This window comes from Lethenteron reissneri, chromosome 30 (assembly GCF_015708825.2).
Source record: "Lethenteron reissneri isolate LAM-NWPU_2019-01 chromosome 30, ASM1570882v1, whole genome shotgun sequence".
In the NCBI taxonomy this organism is placed as follows: domain Eukaryota; kingdom Metazoa; phylum Chordata; class Hyperoartia; order Petromyzontiformes; family Petromyzontidae; genus Lethenteron; species Lethenteron reissneri.
In genome coordinates, this window is record NC_083808.1 from 1,303,697 (window position 1) to 1,322,994 (window position 19,298).

Genomic DNA, 19,298 nt, shown 5'->3' on the forward strand with positions numbered 1-19,298 from the left:
TCACTCCACCCACCCTCACTCCCTCCTCACTCCCTCCTCACCCTCACTCCACCCTCACCCACTCCCTCCTCACCCACTCCGTCCTCACCCATACTCACTCCACCCACCCTCACTCCCTCCTCACTCCCTCCTCACCCTCACTCCACCCTCACCCACTCCCTCCTCACCCACTCCCTCCTCACCCATACTCACTCCACCCACCCTCACGCCGCCCTCACGCCGCCCTCCCCAGGGGCCGATATAGACATATCAAACTGTTTAAACGCGGTCATCCTACGTCCATAAACAAGACGTAGTACAACGCATTGTTCTCTGCTAAATATCAACACCAATTCTCGCGCTCACAAGGCACGGGGCTATCCCCCCCCCCGGACCCCCCATTGGGGCACCCTCACCGACTCACCTAACCCCGGCCCTGCTCCTCGCCGACCCGCCTCACCTGCCCCCCCGCCCCCGCCTGGCTCGCCCCGCGCCCACGTGACCGACCCCTCTCCATCAGCCAGCCCGCGCTATCGGGGGTCCGGAGACGCGCGCTGATAACGACTCCCCCCCCCCACCCCCCGCCCCCCGCCCCCCGCTCGCCGTGACGCTGAGCAGGCCGCCTCGGGCGTCACGCCGCACCCTCCTCCTTCCTTCCTACCTCCTCCACCTCCTGCTGCTGCTGATGCTGCACCACCTCCAAAGATAAACATCCCCCGTATAGTCTTTAACAGACTGTTGGGGCAAGTGCTGTTAGCGAGTAGCATCCTTTGAAGGCCGGGGCGGCACACAAGGGGGTGGGTGGTCAGCACCACGCCCGGCCGCCTTTGTCTCCCTAGTAGCGATGTTTACACATCGCAGCAGGTACTTTTTTGAGGTTGAATCGACCTAGGGGAGGCCCAGGATCGGTTCAGATAAGCGTCACCGGTGTTGGCCATGAGCGGGAATCGAACTCGGATCGCCAGATTGGTAGCAGCGTAGCGCTAACCGCTGCGCCTTCACTCCCCATCACCTCCTCCGACTCCTCCACTCACAGCCCCCCACCCGCCCGCCCCCTCGCCACAACGTGCCAAGGAATGTGTTCATTCATCACCATCAGCCATGATCAGTCCACTGCTGGATGGATGAAGGCCTGCGATGTTGAAGGACCACCCGGTCCCCGCCTCTGTACGCGCCCATGTCACCATGGCTCCATCCCGATTAGAATGATATTGTAATAGTACTTTGCAGTCCCTCTGCTAATCCACTGCTGGATGAAGGCTTCCGTTAAGATATTTCTCGCCACTCATGGTCGCCGTGGCTGGAAATGTCAGTCAGGATGGGCGGGTTCATAGCACAGTGCGCAAGCCACTGCACCAACGCTCCACCCCCAGGTGTATTCTGCCAAGCGGCCAGCAACAAACAGCACCATCTTAGTTGCAATAGCTAAGAGTGTAATGCGCGTCTTGAATTGGACAAGGTAAGAGCCTGGAGGGGGTAGAGACGACGATGGGAGAGGGGATTCCAGAGTGCAGCAGTACGAGGGAAGAAGCAGAGAGGGAAGTGAGGTGGCCTGTAGAGTGGTGGTGAGTGGGTGGGTGAGGTGAGTGGGTGGGTGAGTGGGCGGGTGAGTGGGCGGATGAGTGGGCGGGTGAGTGGGTGAGTGGGTGGGTGAGCAAGGTGAGTGAGTGGAGGGAATGGGCGAGTGCCGGGCCACCACTCGCCCCGCCTGCCGCTTCACTCTGTCGGGCGCAGCAGTGAGGTGAGAGCCGGATGCCCCATCCCATCGATGAAACAGCAGCAGCAGGAAGAGGAATAGGATTCCCACTTGGGCCCAATCTGTGCTGTCACTGTAGCAGTGACGATCACATTCTATCAGTGTTTTGGAATCTGCAATAAAATGATGGACTCCCCCCTTCGTCCCTCCCCTCGCCCCTCCCCTCGCCCCTCCCCCCCTCGCCTCTCGCCCCCGGGTTGCCTGGAGCAGACACAGAACCGCATGAAGCTGATGGCGGACAACTACGATGACGATTACCACCGATCACTGGGTCGTGGTCCCGTGTCCAACCAGGGACCGTCTCCTGACCAGGCACGTACCCACCAACGCCACGAAGTGACAGGCGACGTCGCCACGGCGCCTGTGCCAGGCTAGGTGCACTTTGAGGCGACGTGAAAGTCTCGAATGCTCGCTGACAGGAGGAGGTCCCTGGACAGACCCAGCAGGTGCCATGGGCTGACTGACTGAGATCACTGGCAGATGCACTAGCAGCTGTGCTCCCTACTGTGCCAACTTTCGTACCCACACAAACACACAGATACATACACACACAGAAATATGCATATACATCCATACAGATACATGCATACCTATACAGATACACACAAGTAAATATGTAAGTATATGATATATAGATCAGTACTGAGGAGACAAAGGCGGCCGGGCCTGGTGCTGGCCACCCAACCTCCTCGTGTGCCGTGCCGGCCTTCGTAGGTGTGACTCGCTAACAGCACTTGCCTCAAGAGTCTAGTAAGGCTATACGGGGGATCTTTGTATGTTGCCTGACAATGCGTGGTGAGCGTCTCATCAGCCCACCTCACCCTTCCCTCTTTGTCTTTCTGCCCCCTTTGCTCTCCCCCCTCTCCCCTTCTCGGCCCCGCTCACTTTTCCCTACGGTGGCTTTCACTGCCCCCCCCACTGCCCCCCACTGCCCCCCCCGTCTCAAACTCCCATGCCCCCCCCCCCCCTTTGTCTCCACCTCGCAGGACGATGAGGAGGGAATTTGGGCCTAAACAGAGGCGCCGCGCCCACCCGAGCAGCTGTTTTGTTCAGAGGGGTGAGAAATGCGTGACCCCAGCGCCCCGTGGGTGTGACCCCGACCCCTCCCCTCCACCAATGCCCCCGCACCCCGCCCCCCTCCACCAGCCCCCGCGGTCTTCACACCTTGCCTCCCCCCCACACCCACCCCACCTGCCCACCTCTACCACCCCCCACACCCACCCCACCTGCCCACCCACTCTACCACCCACCTCCCCCCCCCACACACTCCACCGAGTCACTGCCACACGGAATGTTCGTTTGCGTTCATGTGCATTTGTGTCATCGCCACGAGGGAGACAAAGGCGGCCGGGTGTGGTACTGGCCGGACACCAGCCTCGTGTGCAGCACTTGCCCCAACAATTAAGTTCACGCTGTACGGTGGAACTTTGTCTTCGAAGTGTGTCTTTGTCTCTGTGTCATTGGTGACACAAAGACAAAGATCCCCCATATAGCCTTGAACAGATTGATGGGGCAAGGGCTGCGAGCGAGCAGCACCAACGAAGGCCGGCACACACGCGACTCCGCGTGCAGCGTGGTGCCGTGTGGTGCCGTGGTTGGCATGCGGGAATGTAAGTGGCTATGTGGGTAAGTAGATAGTTAGGTGTTAAACAGTGAGGTAGAATGGTAGCTAAGTCGTTCGGTAGACATGTCACGCACCTAGGGGGGGGGGGGGGGTCAGACATTTGTGACGATGTGTGACGAGCGGGGGGGTTGAGAAATGTGACGTCACATCAAAATGCGCAACTTTAAATTAATATAGACAACACGTTCTACTTAATTAAATAGACTTCTTAATGAATGTTTTCTCCTACAACATCAGAGTGCAGCGCCACGTTAAATACGCACTAAAATGACAATAGTTTAAAGCGATTTGAAGCATGTTTAATTTGGGGGGGGCAGAGCTTTGTGACGTCATATTTTAGGGGGGGGGGTCTGACTTTTGTGACGCCGTGTGACGAAGGCGGGGGGGGGGGCAAAAATCGTCCAAAATCGCGTGACGCCATTTATGGACGGCCCCTTAGTTAAGAATGCAGGTAAATATGTAGCTAGGTCGACAGCTATACAGGTGGGGAGGTAAGAATGTAGGTATCTAGACCGGCGAGCAGGTGCATCGCCAGGTAGGTGGCGAGGTGAGTAGCAAGCTGGCTGAACAGGCAGGTATGAGGAATCCCACCCGGACCACGATCCCTCGGTCACGTGACACGCCCCCCCCTCCCCCCACCGTGGGGCCCAACTGGTTTTGTTGGCGGGCGCGCGTCACGTCAGAGCGGGGTGGAGGGGGGGGGTCACAGCCACGTGACATGGGGGGGGGCGCCAGCTGGGCACACTAATTCACTCATTTGGCGGGGGGGGGGGGGTGCCTGGTGCCTTCACCGAGGTCCGCGTGACAGAGATAGCTTCATCGCTCCACATCGCATGGAGACACGGGGAGACACGGGGGCATGGAGACACGGGGAGACACGGGGGCATGGAGACACGGGGAGACACGGGGGCATGGAGACACGGGGAGACACGGGGGCATGGAGACACGGGGAGACACGGGGGCATGGAGACACGGGGAGACACGGGGGCATGGAGACACGGGGAGACACGGGGGCATGGAGACACGGGGAGACACGGGGGCATGGAGACACGGGGAGACACGGGGGCATGGAGACACGGGGAGACACGGGGGCATGGAGACACGGGGAGACACGGGGGCATGGAGACACGGGGAGACACGGGGGCATGGAGACACGGGGAGACACGGGGGCATGGAGACACGGGGAGACACGGGGGCATGGAGACACGGGGAGACACGGGGGCATGGAGACACGGGGAGACACGGGGGCATGGAGACACGGGGAGACACGGGGGCAGGGAGACACGGGGAGGGGAGACACCGGGGGCATGGAGACACGGGGAGACACGGGGGCATGAGACACGGGGAGACACGGGGGCATGGAGACACGGGGAGACACGGGGGCATGGAGACACGGGGAGACACGGGGGCATGGAGACACGGGAGACCACGGGGGCATGGAGACACGGGGAGACACGGGGGCATGGAGACACGGGGAGACACGGGGGCATGGAGACACGGGGAGACACGGGGGCATGGAGACACGGGGAGACACGGGGACACGGGGACATGGAGACACGGGGAGACACGGGGGCATGGAGACACGGGGAGACACGGGGACACGGGGACATGGAGACACGGGGACACGGGGACACGGGGGCATGGAGACACAGGGGCATGACGACACGGGGATACGGGGGCATGGTGAGGACACATGAGTACAGATACACGGTAGATGGAACCCACGGGGACTTCCATCAGTTGTAGGCTCCAGGTTAGAGCCAGCCTCGTCTCCACCACCCCTGGGACCCGTGCTGCGTTCGTACCGGGCCGGCGGTGCCCTGCTCCCCCTGCGCCCACTCAGAGACCCCCTGCGATCTTGCCGGGTCGGGGGTCCGTGAAGATCTCTGGGGGAGCAGGGGGCCCAGGCGGTATGCCCCCACCCCCACTCCAAAGGGCCCCCTCCCCCGGGTGTCCCCTCCCCCCGACTCCTCGTGGCCCCACGTGGCCAGCTGTGCCGTGATGACGTGCGGCTTCCCCCAGCGCTCCCCCTCCCCTCCATCCTCCCAAACTCCATGGGAATTCACGATACTTGTTGGAAAATTTCCTTGGAGGGGGGCGGGGGGGGAACTGAGAAGAGGATGGAACGCGCCTGCCCCGCCATACGGGACGTCTCTATGGGGCAGCCAGGCCAGCTGGAGGGGGGCACGGGCAGGGGGTAGGGATTTGGGGGGGGGGGTGAAAGACAGGGCTACGCAGCCGCTTTGTAGCGCCCGTGGCTTAATTTCTCACTCAATATTTGCGCGTCTCTCTAAGTCTATGGGTCTCTATGTACGTCAGTGGGTCTCCGTGTAAGTCGGTGAGTCTTTGTAAGTGTATGGATCCCTTTGCAAGTCAATGGGTCTCTGTGGGAGTGTATGGGTCTCTATGTAGGTCCCAGGGGTTCTGTGTGTGAGTGTTGTCTCTTTGCAAATTTCCGGACTTAATTTCCCACCGAACGTTGTTTTTGTGGTCGCTGGTGTCGACTGGAGTAGGTGGCTGGCGCGTGGTGGAGGAGCCGCAGCCACAGCAAGTGCGGACATTGTTGTCGAGTTGCCAACCGCGACAGGTTCGGCTGAAATGAAGCCCTCGTTATATCGTTAGTGGGGTCCCCAGTGCCCCCCTACACCCACCTCTCCCCCCCTTCCCCCCACTTGTGCTGTCATCATCGTCGTCATCATCAAACAACACGAGGCTCTCGCTCATCATCACCTCCCTCGTGCGTGCCACGTGGTACCAGATGTCCGACGCGTGCACAATTGGCTCGAAGCTAACCACGGAAGCCTCGCTGAGCTTCCGTGTCACTAGTGAGTGTCACTGAGTGTCACTGAGTTGGCGCGGTAGATGCTGTCCTGTATGGTTGGAATTTTTACTGGAAATACTGTTACCTTTGATTAGGGGCGGGGGGTGAATCGCCTAAACGAGGACGCGATTTCCAGTGTCCCCCCCGTCCCCGCCCGAGTCCATCAGGAATCAGCAGGAATCAGCACGCGTGAACCCACCTTGACCTGCGACCCTTGCACACCTGACCTCCTCCAGGTGTCAGGTGGAATGCAGAACCCCCCCCCCCCCCCGCTGCACACATGTCGCCCCCCCCTCACCCCTTACCCTGCACACCTGGCCCCCCCTCCTGCCTCCACACCTGGACCACCTCCTTTCCTCACTCCCCGACACACCTGGCCCCCTCCCTCCCCCCGCCAGGCTCTCCCCTCCCTTCGCCCCGCCACCTGCCCCCCCTACCGTGACACCCCCCCTCCCCTGCCTCCTGTCACGTGGTTGCTCGTGTTTAGTCTGAGCACGGAGCGGGATCTGATTCAATGGGCGAGACACAAAACAACAACAGCAGCAGCAACAACATGGCCATTGAACAGCAGCGGCGAGAGGGGGGGCGTAGATACCCCCCCCCACTCCCCCCCTAAGCCACTCCCCCCCTCCCCACCCCCCAACCCCCCTTACAACCTCCGCCCCCCCAAACCAACTAACTACCCCCACCCCTTATCCGACATCAACCCTACCTCCCTAGCCGCTATTTATGTGCTATGAAGTAGGGCTATTGCCCGGAACGTCGACTCTTATATACGTTGCCTTTCGAGGACATAGTGTAATTGACGAATGATTGTTTTTTATCCAAATAAGCGCTGTGTATTCGAGTGTAAGAAAGTTTAAATTAAATTATAGATGGGCTGTGTGGTTGTATCTGGTAATGTGGTGCAGTCTGGTTGTGTGTGGTGTGAGTGGTAGTGTGGTGCGGTGTGGCTCTGTGGTTGTGTGGTGTGTGTGGTAGTGTGGTGCAGTGTGGCTGTGTGGTAGTGTGGTGTGTGTGATAGTGTGGTGCAGTGTGGCTGTGTGGTAGTGTGGTGTGAGTGGTAGTGTGGTGTGTGTGATAGTGTGGTGCATTCTGGTTGTGTGTGGTTTGTGTGATAGTGTGGTGCGGTGGTGTGTGGCGTGTCTGGTAGTGTGGTGCGGTGTGGCTGTGTGGTAGTGTGGTGTGAGTGGTAGTGTGGTGCAGTGTGGCTGTGTGGTAGTGTGGTGTGTGTGATAGTGCGGTGCAGTCTGGTTGTGTGTGGTTTGTATGATAGTGTGGTGCGGTGGTGTGTGGCGTGTGTGGTAGTGTGGTGCGGTGTGGCTGTGTGGTGTGAGTGGTAGTGTGGTGCGGTGTGACTGTGTGATTGTGTGTGGTCAGCGTGGTTGGCTACGTACGGTGCGAAAGAAATTCAACATATGCACGTCCATGTGGTGTGAAGCTATACAACCACGTAGTGATGCTCTCACCCTGTGTCCGTGTGGGGGGTGGCCGTGTGGGGTGGCCGTGTGGTGATGCGGGCACTATGTGTGTACAGAGGCCTGGCTCGCCCCCCCCCGTCGTTTGCCCCCCACCCCTCCCCCCCCTTTCTCCCCCCCCACCCCTTTCTCCCCCCCCCCACCCCTTTCTCCCCCCCCCACCCCTTTCCCCCTCGCGTCTCCCGCACTCAGCGCTAATCCCTGCCCCATTGCCGCCCATTGTGGATGTGACAGGACCGGGCCTCGCTTATCCCGCGTGGGACGGAGGGGAGGGTGCCGAGTCTGGTGGGGGATGGAGGAGAGAGGGAGGTGGGGGTGGTTGGGGGGAGGTGGGGGTGGTTGGGGGGAGGTGGGGGTGGTGGGGGGAGGGGGGGTTGGCGTGGAGGGGGGTGGTGGGGGGAGGGGGGTTACCCCACCCGGCCCCAGGGAGACGAGGAGTCTAATCGCCCACTTGGGAGTCATCTGGCCCCCCTCCCCCATCTCTGTCACTCTTCCCCCCGCCCGCCCGCCGCCTCTGCTCCCGTGGCACTGGGAGTGTTCATGCGCTGTGGGTCTCGCGCTGTGCTCGGTTAGTGACACCCGTTAGGGGAGGGGGACGTGGGGGAGGGGGAGGGGTAACCGGCCCCGCCGCCGCGTCACAAGTGGTGCAGTGACGAGGTCACGTGCGCTCCCGCCCGCCGACTGGAGAGAATTGAGGAAGAAGAACCATGCACGCGCATGGGGCTAGGAGACGCGGTGGCCTCCCTAAGCGCGATTGTCTCCGGAAGCACTTAATTAGCAGTACGGAAGCTCTCAAGGCAAACCGAGTTTGGCATTTTTGTGTTGCCCTGGTTTGTGTCTCCAGAGTTTTAGACACCAGCCCCCCCCCCCCCCCCCCCCATTACTGTGGCCGGATCCCTCGCAGCAACAGGAGGGAAGTCTCCGTGATTTTTGGATCATCCTTACGCGAGTTATCGTCGCGATTTTATCTGTACCAGTCGTGGCCATCCCGTAGGTCTACTCAGCCTTAAACGAGAACCGCAGTGTGTTTGTTGAACTTCTTTCGCACCGTACGTAGCCAACCGTGCTAATCTGAAGTGCAGGGGAAGGACAACAGACTAAACACAAAAAGCAGTTCTATGGAAATTAGTTTTCAAATCTAGTAGTACCTGCTGCGTTAGGTAAACAACTACTCTGTCCATGCTAGTCTCACAATCTTCCTGTACTCGGAGCACAAAGAGTAATCCAGATTTTTTAAATGTAGGAATAAAATGCCAAAGATACTATATGTATTATGAGGTTTTGAAAAAATATTTTCTCAATTATTTAAATAGTATTTTGCCGAAGAAAATCACATTAAAAGGAGCACGGATTGAAACGTTAGAGCGATTTTAATTGAACCGTGGTCTTCTGCATTCATTACCCTCGCCTCTTCGGGTGTCACTATCCATCATTATTATTAAGATTAAACGTCTGACAAACTTAATCTTCCACCAGTTAAATTCAACTCGATGTTTATCTACAACGCAGGAAACCCCGTTTAGCCAGTTACCCAGCTAGTTCCGGCACGCAGCAGCGACGTGTGTGTTGCACTTCTTTCGCACCGTACGTAGCCAACCGTGCTAATCGGAGGTGCGGGTTAGGGTGCGGTAGAGAAGGAGCCCAGCCAGCAGCCAGGGAACTGGAGGCGGGGATTCTTTGTAGCGGTGGGACGACCGCTCGAGTGGCTGTTCGGATGGAACCCCGCACGTGGCTTTGCGCTCCTCGCCCAGAAGGGGAGGGGGGCGGTGGGGGGGGGGCGGTGGGGGGGGGGTAGGGGGGCGGTGGGGGGGTAGGGGGGCGGTGGGGGGGCGTGTTGATGCAAGTCTCCATTTTCAGGAGGGGGTATAGGCGGTCCATGTACGGTTGTGGCGGGGGGGGGAGTAACCGTGGTGTTTGGGGGGGGGGCGGTGGTGATTCTGCGTGCCGACAGAAAGGCGATATCGGTCGCGGAAGGGGCCCCATCCCATGCCCCTTTGAAGTGAGGAGCCGAGCCCATCACGACTCAAAACACACCTCGCCCACTGCCGGCGCAGCTATGCGGGTTATGCGCGGGGCTCACCTTACCGCGCGCGCCGGGCCCCCTCAACCCCTCCCCCCTTGGCCCCCCTCCGCTTGCCCGCCCCCCCCCCCAAATTGTCACAAGCAGCAGCCCGAAGGTTGCAGTACGGCAGTCGAGAAAGTAGGAGCGTGCTAGTGCGGAGGAAGAGCGTGGAATCGGCGGGACACACAGAGATGGCCACTTCGCGTCGCCGCCTCCAGCCGCCAGAGGCCGCGATGTTTCTCCACGATCTTCCGAGAGCAGCAGCGGCGGCGGCGATTGAACGGAATCGCGATTCACGAAACGCGACGATTCGTGAAATCACCGGGAGAGGATGAAAGTGGTGGTGGGGGGAGGGGGTGTTTCCCCCGGTCCTCCCCGGGGGCGCCCCCCCCAACCCTGACAGCTCCCCCACCCCCCCACCCCCCCACCCCCCCACCCCATCAAAGCGGCAGCACTGGAGATGGGGGTGGGGGCGGGGAAGCCATCACCAGCGAAGCTATTTCCCTACAACCAACAATTACCGCTCAGGTGCCCTCTCCACTCGGACGGCCTGCTCTCCCCTCGCCATGCAACCCGCAATTACCGCGGCCAATTACCGCGGCCCAGTCTCGAGCCCCGGGCGCCGCGCTCGCAAGCGGCTCCCGATCTCCCCCCCCCCCTCCTCCTCCACTATGGCCGCCCCCCCCCAGAATTGGTTCCAGCAAGCCCGATCCGATACGAGGAGGGACGTCTGGACCGCGCCGCGCGTGTGCACGTTCAGTGTATGCGACGGGCGATGGGGGGGGGGGGGTCCCTCGTCTCAAGCGGCGTTGGGCAGCTCGGCAGCAGCGGGTCAAGCGAGCGAGCCGGGGCCCTGCTGCTGTGAGCCGCTGCATGCGGCGTCGTTGTAGACAATTAGGAAAACTTGGTCCATGATGCCGGCACACAGTAGACCGCTCTTTGCGAATGTCGCCACGGGATCTCGAACGTCAGTTGTGAGTGAAGCAGACGGTAGTAGTAGTAGTGTTATAGTTACCACTCACTGCAGTAATAACCAGGGCGGTCGCTGGGTGCGAATCCGGAATCTCTGCAACGTCCACGTGGAGCTCTCCCCCTGCTTTTTGTGAGAAATCTTCCTATGATGTGTGTGTAGCTCAGAGGTGGCAACCCTACCCCAACTCCTTCCGCCACCACCCTTTGATCCCCCCCCCCCCCACTGCCCCCGCGACTCTGATCCCCTCCGTGAATGCGAACCCAGAATGGTTTCGGGTCTCCCTGCAGCTGTGGTGCGATGATGATGATGGTGGTGGTGAGAGGCAAATGAACCACCAAGTACATTAATCACCAGCGCTGAGCCCTGGGTCATGTGGCGATGGGTGGATTCATCGATCCGTTCTCGAATCGCGGTGTGACGAACCGGGGATGTTTACCGGACACCGGTAAAGAGGTAAAGGTGCAGCCCTGCAAGTGCTTGCTCACGCCACTGTTTGCGAGCCCTTCTATAGAAGGGGGGAATATTTTGCCCATACTTGCACACTGGGCAGATGTCTTGGAAGAGGTGGGGAGTGCCCACACTTGACCCCACCACGCACGACTTGCCGATGTACCGTCTCGTACCCAAGTATAGTGCCGTGGGGTCACGAACGAGGCCGTGTGATTGTAACGAACGTGCCCACTGCTTCAACTGCCCCATGGGATTCGCGACTCGGGGTCGTCACAATCTGTGATCATGAACATCACGACTGCAATGTTGGGGGGGGGGGGGCGATGTGCCCCTCCCCCCCGTTTGACCCCTATGACCCCTCTCCTGTGTCCCCCCCCCCCACTGCCCCATCCCGCCGACCCCCAGATGAGCCACGTGAATCGACTCCACCTACAGCCTCCTCCCCATGACCCCGCTCCCCAGCCAGCGCCCAGCCCCGCCCTTCTGCAGGGACCCCCCCCCCATCCCAGAATCAAGCAGCCCCCCCAAAATCCCTTCCTGCCGCCTGACGATGGGGGGGCGATGTACCCCCACGAGCCTCACCCCCACACGCTCGAGCCCGCTCCCATTTGGCGGCCGGGACCCCCGGCAGATGCGAGGATCGAGCGCAGCGCGGCGCAGGTACCTCTCCACCCCCTCCCCCACAACACCGCGCCCGGCCACCTTTGTCTTCCCGGTGCACACAGGGCAGGCCCCGCATAATCGCCACTGATGTTAGCCGTGGGCGGGTGTCCAACTCGAGTCACCGGGGTGTGCAGCGCTGCGCCTTCACCACTTCGTTACGTGTCCCGTGGGAGCAGCTCCCGTGTCAATCCGCGCCGTGCCGCTCGTGGAGGGCAGCTGACCAAACTTCACCTCGCTGGTCAGCCTGGGCCTACGTCTCGCCTAACGCTGGGGTTGAGCTACCCCCCCCCCCCCCCATCGTTTAACTCGAGGAGAGCGATGGGGAGCTGAGGTGGAGGTGATGGGGGTGAAGGGGTCGGAGTCGTGGCGAGAGGGGAGAAGTGCTAAGGAGGACGGGGAGTGGCGCGGGGGGTGGAGGGGAGGGGGGTAACGGGGGGTGGAGGGGAGGGTGCGGGTTTTGGGGGAGAGTTCAGATCCCGCTCGGGTCAAAATGTCGACGGCAGCTGTTGGAGCAGCGAGCTCGGAGATCTGTCAGGGTCAGGGAGCCGGACACGTGGGCGTGGAGGGCGGGGGGGGGGACACGGGGGGGGGGGGGGGACACGGGGTGGGGGACACGGGGGGGGGGACACGTGGGGGGGGACCTGGGTGCCAGTGCGAGAGGGGAAGGAGGTTACGGCTGGAAGAAGGAGACACCCCGACCGCCAACTCGCACGCACACACAAAGACAAAGGTCCCCTGTATAGCCATACCAGAGTGATGGGGCAAGTGTTGTTAGCGAGCATCTATGAAGGCCATACACGCACACGCACATCCATACAGACACCACGCACACGCACATCCATACAGACACCACACACACACAAGTCACCCACCACACACGAACATAAACACACAAAGACACGCAAACACCCGCACACACACACGTCTCACACTCGCAGAACACACATCACGCACATATGCACAGATCCCCCTTATAGCCTTCCACGCACTGTGGGGCAAGTGCTGTTCGCGAGTAGCAACCCACGAGGGCCGGGACGCAACACGTAGGGGGTCGTGTGGCTAGCACCGCGCCCGGCCGCCTTTGTCTCTCTGGCGCTGACGTGTACGGGGCGCACCAGGTACTTATTTGAATTTAGTCGATCGCGTGTTGGCAACTCGTAACCCTCACAAGACGCACTGGGCAGTGTGAAAGAGTAGGCCGAATACTCTGTACAGGAGCTCTGGAGTGGAGGCCAGCACGGGCGTGTGCGAGTACTTGCAGGGCTGCCCCTTCATCTGCATACCGTACAACAGCACTAACGACAAGCAAACTCAACATATTCGTCAGTGACACCACCCTACTCTAAATGCAAACCAATGTAATGGGCGACGTTTCGGGCAATGATCCTTCTTCATGAAGAAGAGATGGAGGATTCCAGAGAGATTGACTGAATGGCGACGAGGATGATGACGACGATGATAGTTGCAGACCGCGCTGTTGGATCGATGCCGGGTGGCCAGACTCTGCATTCAGCTCGGGCGGGTGGCAGAGAGGGGGAGGGGCCGGGGAGGCTGGGGGGGGGGGGGGCTGGGGGGGGGGCTGGGGGAGGGGCTGGGGGGGGCTGTTGGGGGGGGGGCTGTTGGGGGGGGGGGGGGGGGGCTGCCCGCGGCCCGTGCGCTCGCGCTGCAATTCGCGCCCCGGTGCTGGAATTTGCATCACAAAAACAGACAATGGATGAGACGTCTTAATCCCTGTGGGTCTACCCCCCCCCCACTACCCCCCCCACTACCCCCCCCCAACTACCCCCCCCCCACTACCCCCCACTACCCCCCCCACTACCCCCCCAACTACCCCCCCCCTAACTACCCCCCCCTAACTACCCCCCCCAACTACCCCCCCCCAACTACCCCCCCCCTAACTACCCCCCCCATAACTACCCTGCCCCCCCTCACGGAACCCCCTCCTCCTCCTCCTGATCCCCCGTCTCTCTCTACTTCCACCGCGCACACATAGCCCCCCCCCCCCGACCCCCCACATCCCCCCTCCCCCCGTGTTTGTCCCGCGAGCTGAGTGCCGCCTCATTTACCAGGACAAACAGGGGGGGGGTGCTCGCCCCCCCATCCCCCACATCCCCCAGCCCCTCCCCCCAACTCCACCCCAACACCCCCCACCCAACTACGCTGCCTCTCAGTGAACTATACAGCCCCCCCGCCCCCTCCTTGTCAACCCATAATAACCCCCATCGCGCAATGGGGGTTATTTGACCATACTTCACCACGCTGGTCGGTGCGGGTAGAAGTGCGGAGGGACACAGGAGCGGTTTAGATTTGGCTCGCCACTGATATGAGCCGTGGCCAGGAATCTAACTCAGATGGTCCTCTTCAGAGCGTGTAGGTGCGCGCATGCGTGTATGTGTCTCCGTGTATGTCTGTGTATGTCTGTGTGTCTCTGTGTATCTCTGTGTGTATGTCTGTGTGTGTCTCTGTGTGTGTGTCTGTGTCTCTGTGTGTATGCCTGTGTGTGTCTCTGTGTGTGTCTCTGTGTGTGTGTCTGTGTGTATCTCTGTGTGTATCTCTGTGTGTGTCTCTGTGTGTATGTCTGTGTGTGCGCGTTAATTATGGGAGCGGTAGCGTAGCGGTTAGCGTGCTGTGCTACGATCCCGGCGAGACAAGTGCGATTCCCGCTCACAGCCAACACCAGCTACGATTATCTGAACCAGTCCTGGGCCTACCTAGGTCGACTCAGCCTCAAATGAGTACCTGGTGTAGCGGTGTGTATACATCGCCACTAGGGATACATGTGCTGGCCACCCACGCCCTCGTGTGCAGTTAATAGCACTTACCCCAAAAGTCTGTTGAGGCTATACGGGTGATCTTTGTCTTAATGTTGGGGTTAATGGTGACCGTAATTATAGTGATGATGATAACGATGATAAGTCTTAAAACGACGAAGATGACCCTCGTGATGTTCATGATAATGATGGTTGTCACGATGATGATGATGATGAATCTGATGAGGCTGGTGATCGTGGCAGTGACGATGATAACCGCGATGCTCATCATGATGATGATGATGGTGACGACCATGAAAATGACGTCGGCCCCCTACCCCCCCCCCCTCGTTTCCCATCCCTGCCGCTGCTGCTGCTGCTATTACCGCGTAATGGCAGCTTTCGAAGCAAAACCCCAGAGCAGGGCCTGTGATTTGGGTCCCTGTGAAAAGTGGAACAATTGAGGTGGGGCTCCCCCCTCCCTCACATCCCCACACAACTCCCATCCATCCCCTTACACTGGCCAAGAGGGGGGGGGGGGCAGCCGTTCGTGGTTGCCGTGGCCACGCAGAAAGCATTCTGGGAATTCGCGGGGCGCGAAGGTAACCCAATCTGAGACCAACTTGACCTCTGACCTGTCGTTTAAAAAAATAGAGTAAAAAACCCCATCGTGAGCAGGAGAGAGGAGCGGAGGGCGCGGGATGCGAGCGGAGCAATTTGTGCCGCGGATTCCCCCCCCCCGCCCCCGCCCCCCCCCCCCCGAGAGCGATCGCGCACGCGAGGCAGCGGAGCGACGCGGTTGGGGCCACCGCGTCGTCAAAACAGTCTCGATTCGTGTCATGAGCCCTCCTCCACCCGACGCCGCCAATTAAGCCAAGTTTGTCGCGTGAACAAAACATGGGCTGATATATGGCCCGCTTCAGCACCACCCGACGGCTCGCTGATAGTTACAACCAGAACGATTACGCGAGTTGACAAATATGTTCCTAAAATTCCCACTCCACCATTTTCTTCAATTCATTTCGTCCAATATATGTGACCAGTGGTCACATGTATTTTGTTTATTTTTAACCATCATTTTGGGGATGTTTGGCCAATACCGGGTTACCTTTCCTAACCCCGGCAGGTTTTGGGCGCTCTTAGCTCGCCGCGAATCGCCCGAGGGGCGAGGTTATGCGTCAACACCCCGCGCGGTGTTCGAGATTCCTGGCAGATACAAAGATCCCCATGTCGCCTCGAGCAGACTTTTCGGGCAAGGGCTGTTGGCCGGCGCCGGGTACTTGTTTGAGGCTGAGTTGACCTAGGGGATGCCAAGAACCGGCTCAAATAATCGTCACTGATAAAGATCACCAGTATAGTCTGTACAGACTGTTGGGGCAAGTGCTGTTATCGAGCACCTATCAAGGCCTGGCACGGCACACGAGGGGGTGGGTAGCCAGCACCACGCCTGACCGCTTTTGTCTCCCTAGTGGCGATGTTTACACACCGCACCAGGTACTTATTTGAGGTTGAGTCGACATAGGGGATGTCCAGGACCGGTATCAAATACTCGTCACTGGTGTTGGCGTGCGCGGGAATCGAACTCGGTTCGCCAGGTTCATATCGCAGCGCACTAACCACTACACGACTGCTCCCCCACACACGCACGGAAACACACACCGACAAACACACGCAAAGACAAACACGTGCACACACACCCATAGGCAACACGCGCGCACACACAAAGACAAACACGTGCACACACGCACACACGTGCACACACACTACAGTATAGACAAACACGTGCACACACGCACCCACGTGCACACACACATAAACAAACACGTGCGCACACGCACACACACATGTGCAAACACACATAGACAAACACGGGCAGACACTCACACGTGCACATGTGCACACACACACATAGACAAACACACACACGCACACGTAAAACACACGCGTCGACAAACACGTGCACACACACACACACGCGCGCGCACATCGCCCATTCGCTAACAGCTTCCTGCCACGGCTGCCGGTCTAATGGCTCTTGTTGCCGCTGCTGTTGCCACGGGAGATTTATTGGAGCTGGAATTTTGCACCAAACTTCCTGAGCACTTTTACGGGGAGAGGAGAAAGGGGGGGGGGGCGGGGGTGCGGGGGGTGCGACCTGGAGCGGGCAGTGGGGTGGAGGAAGGCGGGAGTCGAGGGGCTATCGTCTGTGACCGGTTTCGACATTCAGTGCCTCATCAGCAGAGCCGGGCTTGCTTGAAGCAATGTTGGTGAACTGCCCAGATGTGTCGTGGCGAGGACTTTCCCTCTCTGTTAGATATGGCAGTAGGCTGATGGACTAAAGCGGACAGTTTTGTCGTGGACACAGAAGGATTTCCAATTATATTTTCTTCAACAGACAATGCCACACAACGACACATATTGAGATTGCGAACTGCAAAAGACAAAGACCCCCCCCCCCCTCCCATAGCCTTCACAGACTGTTGGGGCAAGTGATGCTAGCGAGTAGCAACTATGAAGGCCGGTAAGGCACACGAGGGTGTGGATGGCCAACAACCACACCCGGCCGCCTTTGTCTCCCCAGTGATAATGTGTATTTACACATCGCACCAGCTACTCGATTAAGGCCGAGTCAACCTAGGCGATGCGCAGGTCGTAGCGTTGGTTATGTACGGTGCGAAAGAAGTTCTACATACACTCGCGCTCTGAGCATTCTAAGATCTCACTGAGACGAGGGCCATCTCTGAGGCTAAGGAGACCCGGGGATGCAACCCAAGTTATTCCGACCAGCAAGCCAAATATATTTCCGCGCATAAAAACAAACAGACAAGAGGCGATTACAAATGTAAAATGCGACTCCCCGCGGTAGAATGTAAATAATTTATATAAATCAGAATGCATCATCCGCGGTCCTCTCGCGCAGGGCGCCACGGTGGCTAGGAGATGTTAACGACCTCGCCGGGTACACAGGAGGACATGGGTTCGATCCCGACCCTGACGCCTACTCTATATTTGTAGTTTGCGTGTCTCTCTCTCCGTGGTCGCGTGAATTTTTCTCCGGGTCCTCCGGGTTTCCCCTCCTCCACGTTTAGAACACACGCGTTTAGAGTGTTTGGCTGCTCTACATGTCCACGTGACAAGCCGCTTCGTTAAGTTTTCATTTGTGGGCAGGTCGCTTCTTAAAAGAAGAGCTACATAGCTCAGCGGGCCTTGCCTGGTAAAATAAAATTTGTTTATTCTTTGTATCGAGCCAGAGGTTCACAGACTCGGGGGGCATCGCCACCCTCCCACGTGTTTAAACGATCGGCTCACACACGCTGCTCGTGCCTGATGATAGATAGGAGGGTTGGTTGGGGGGGGGAACCGAGACACATCATGGGTAGAAGAGGAATCAAATCGATCTCACAATAACAGGAGGTGAACTCCGCATTCGTGCTTGAGGCGGTGACGGGGCCTCGCAGTCGCGCGTTCTTTGCGTTCGTTGCAGAGGATCGCGGGTCGAATCCAGCGGCCGCCCTGGTTAACACTGTGCTGCGTGGTGTTAACCACGGTAATACTACGACTGCGCGCACATCTGCTTCACTCAGTGCAGTAGATGTTCGTGATCCCGTGAGGCACATTGTGTGCCAGCGTCAGAGTGCGGAAGTTTCACGAAAATTAGAAAAATTACACCGCAAAAATTGCTCCATTTGGGATTACACACAACAACAACCGCCATTCGCCACTAAGTGGCGGTGACATCACCACGACGCTTGTGCCAGGCTATGTGCACGTTGAGGCCACGTGAAGTGTCGAACGCCCGCTGGCAGGGGGTCACGTGGTCGACCCAGGTGCCACGGGTCGACTCACTGAGATGACACACACACAGCAGCAGCCACAATCACTTCCCCGACTACTGCGAAAACCTGGCAGGATCCTCCTGAAAGAGAGTCACGAGACTCAGAGAGGCTTTCCTGGTTGAACAAGGAGATGGATGCACACACGTGCCGCGTGTGTGTGTGCATCCATCCATGATGCTGCTGCTTTGGCAATGGTGCACAAACAACAACCACTCAGCACTCTCTTGTCAACAACAACAACTTGTCAACAACAATAACTCTACACGTTCCTTTTCAACAACACTCTGGCCTTAAAAAGAAAACGTATATAATAGGCTACGTTTCAGGCAATGGCCCATATTCACAACACATTGAGAAGCCAGGGAGGTAGAGCGGGCACGAGTTGGAGAGAAAACTCTATACCACGGGGTCTGATGAGAATAACATTTTTTAAAAATAAAATGCAATGAAATTGGGATCGTAAATCCACCTGTGCGGACCTCTTTCTCCTCCTCCCCCGTCCCTCTCTCCCTCAGCTCTCCAAGGAACGGAGTCCCTCCCTCGGGACCCCGTCCAGGGGAACCTCTTCAAGCCCCGCTCCCGGCCTTCCCCCCGGATGGACCCCGCACGGACCCCCTCAGACCCCATCATACCCACTCGGACCCCGCTCTCACAGGGCCCCCCACCAGCCCACCCGCGGCCGCAAGCCTTGAGGGGGGACACAGCCCCTTCTCCCCCTACCCACCGCGAGTTGCTCCTCAGTCGAATGCAAAAGCAGACCACGGGAAACGAGACCCCTACTGCTCCACCAGATCCACGTGGAGCTCCACCAGATCCACATGGAGCTCTACCAGATCCACCTGGATCTCCACGGGATCCACCACACACACACCGGGTGCTAAACCACAGAGGCCCAGTCACTGTGAA

At 59.0% G+C, this 19,298-nt stretch overlaps 1 protein-coding gene across 1 annotated transcript in view; it reads left to right on the plus strand.

Annotated features, from left to right (window-relative positions):
- The window catches only part of LOC133349356 (ELKS/Rab6-interacting/CAST family member 1-like), an 85,103-nt gene extending 66,016 nt beyond the window's left edge, over positions 1-19,087 (plus strand). Inside the window, exons 20-22 of the mRNA XM_061562713.1 lie at positions 1,946-2,047; positions 2,722-2,792; positions 18,917-19,087. Of these exons, the coding sequence (XP_061418697.1) occupies positions 1,946-2,047; positions 2,722-2,748 (129 nt within the window). The 3' untranslated portion in view covers positions 2,749-2,792; positions 18,917-19,087. The remainder of the gene's footprint in view (positions 1-1,945; positions 2,048-2,721; positions 2,793-18,916) is intronic.
- The last annotated feature ends 211 nt before the right edge of the window (positions 19,088-19,298 follow it).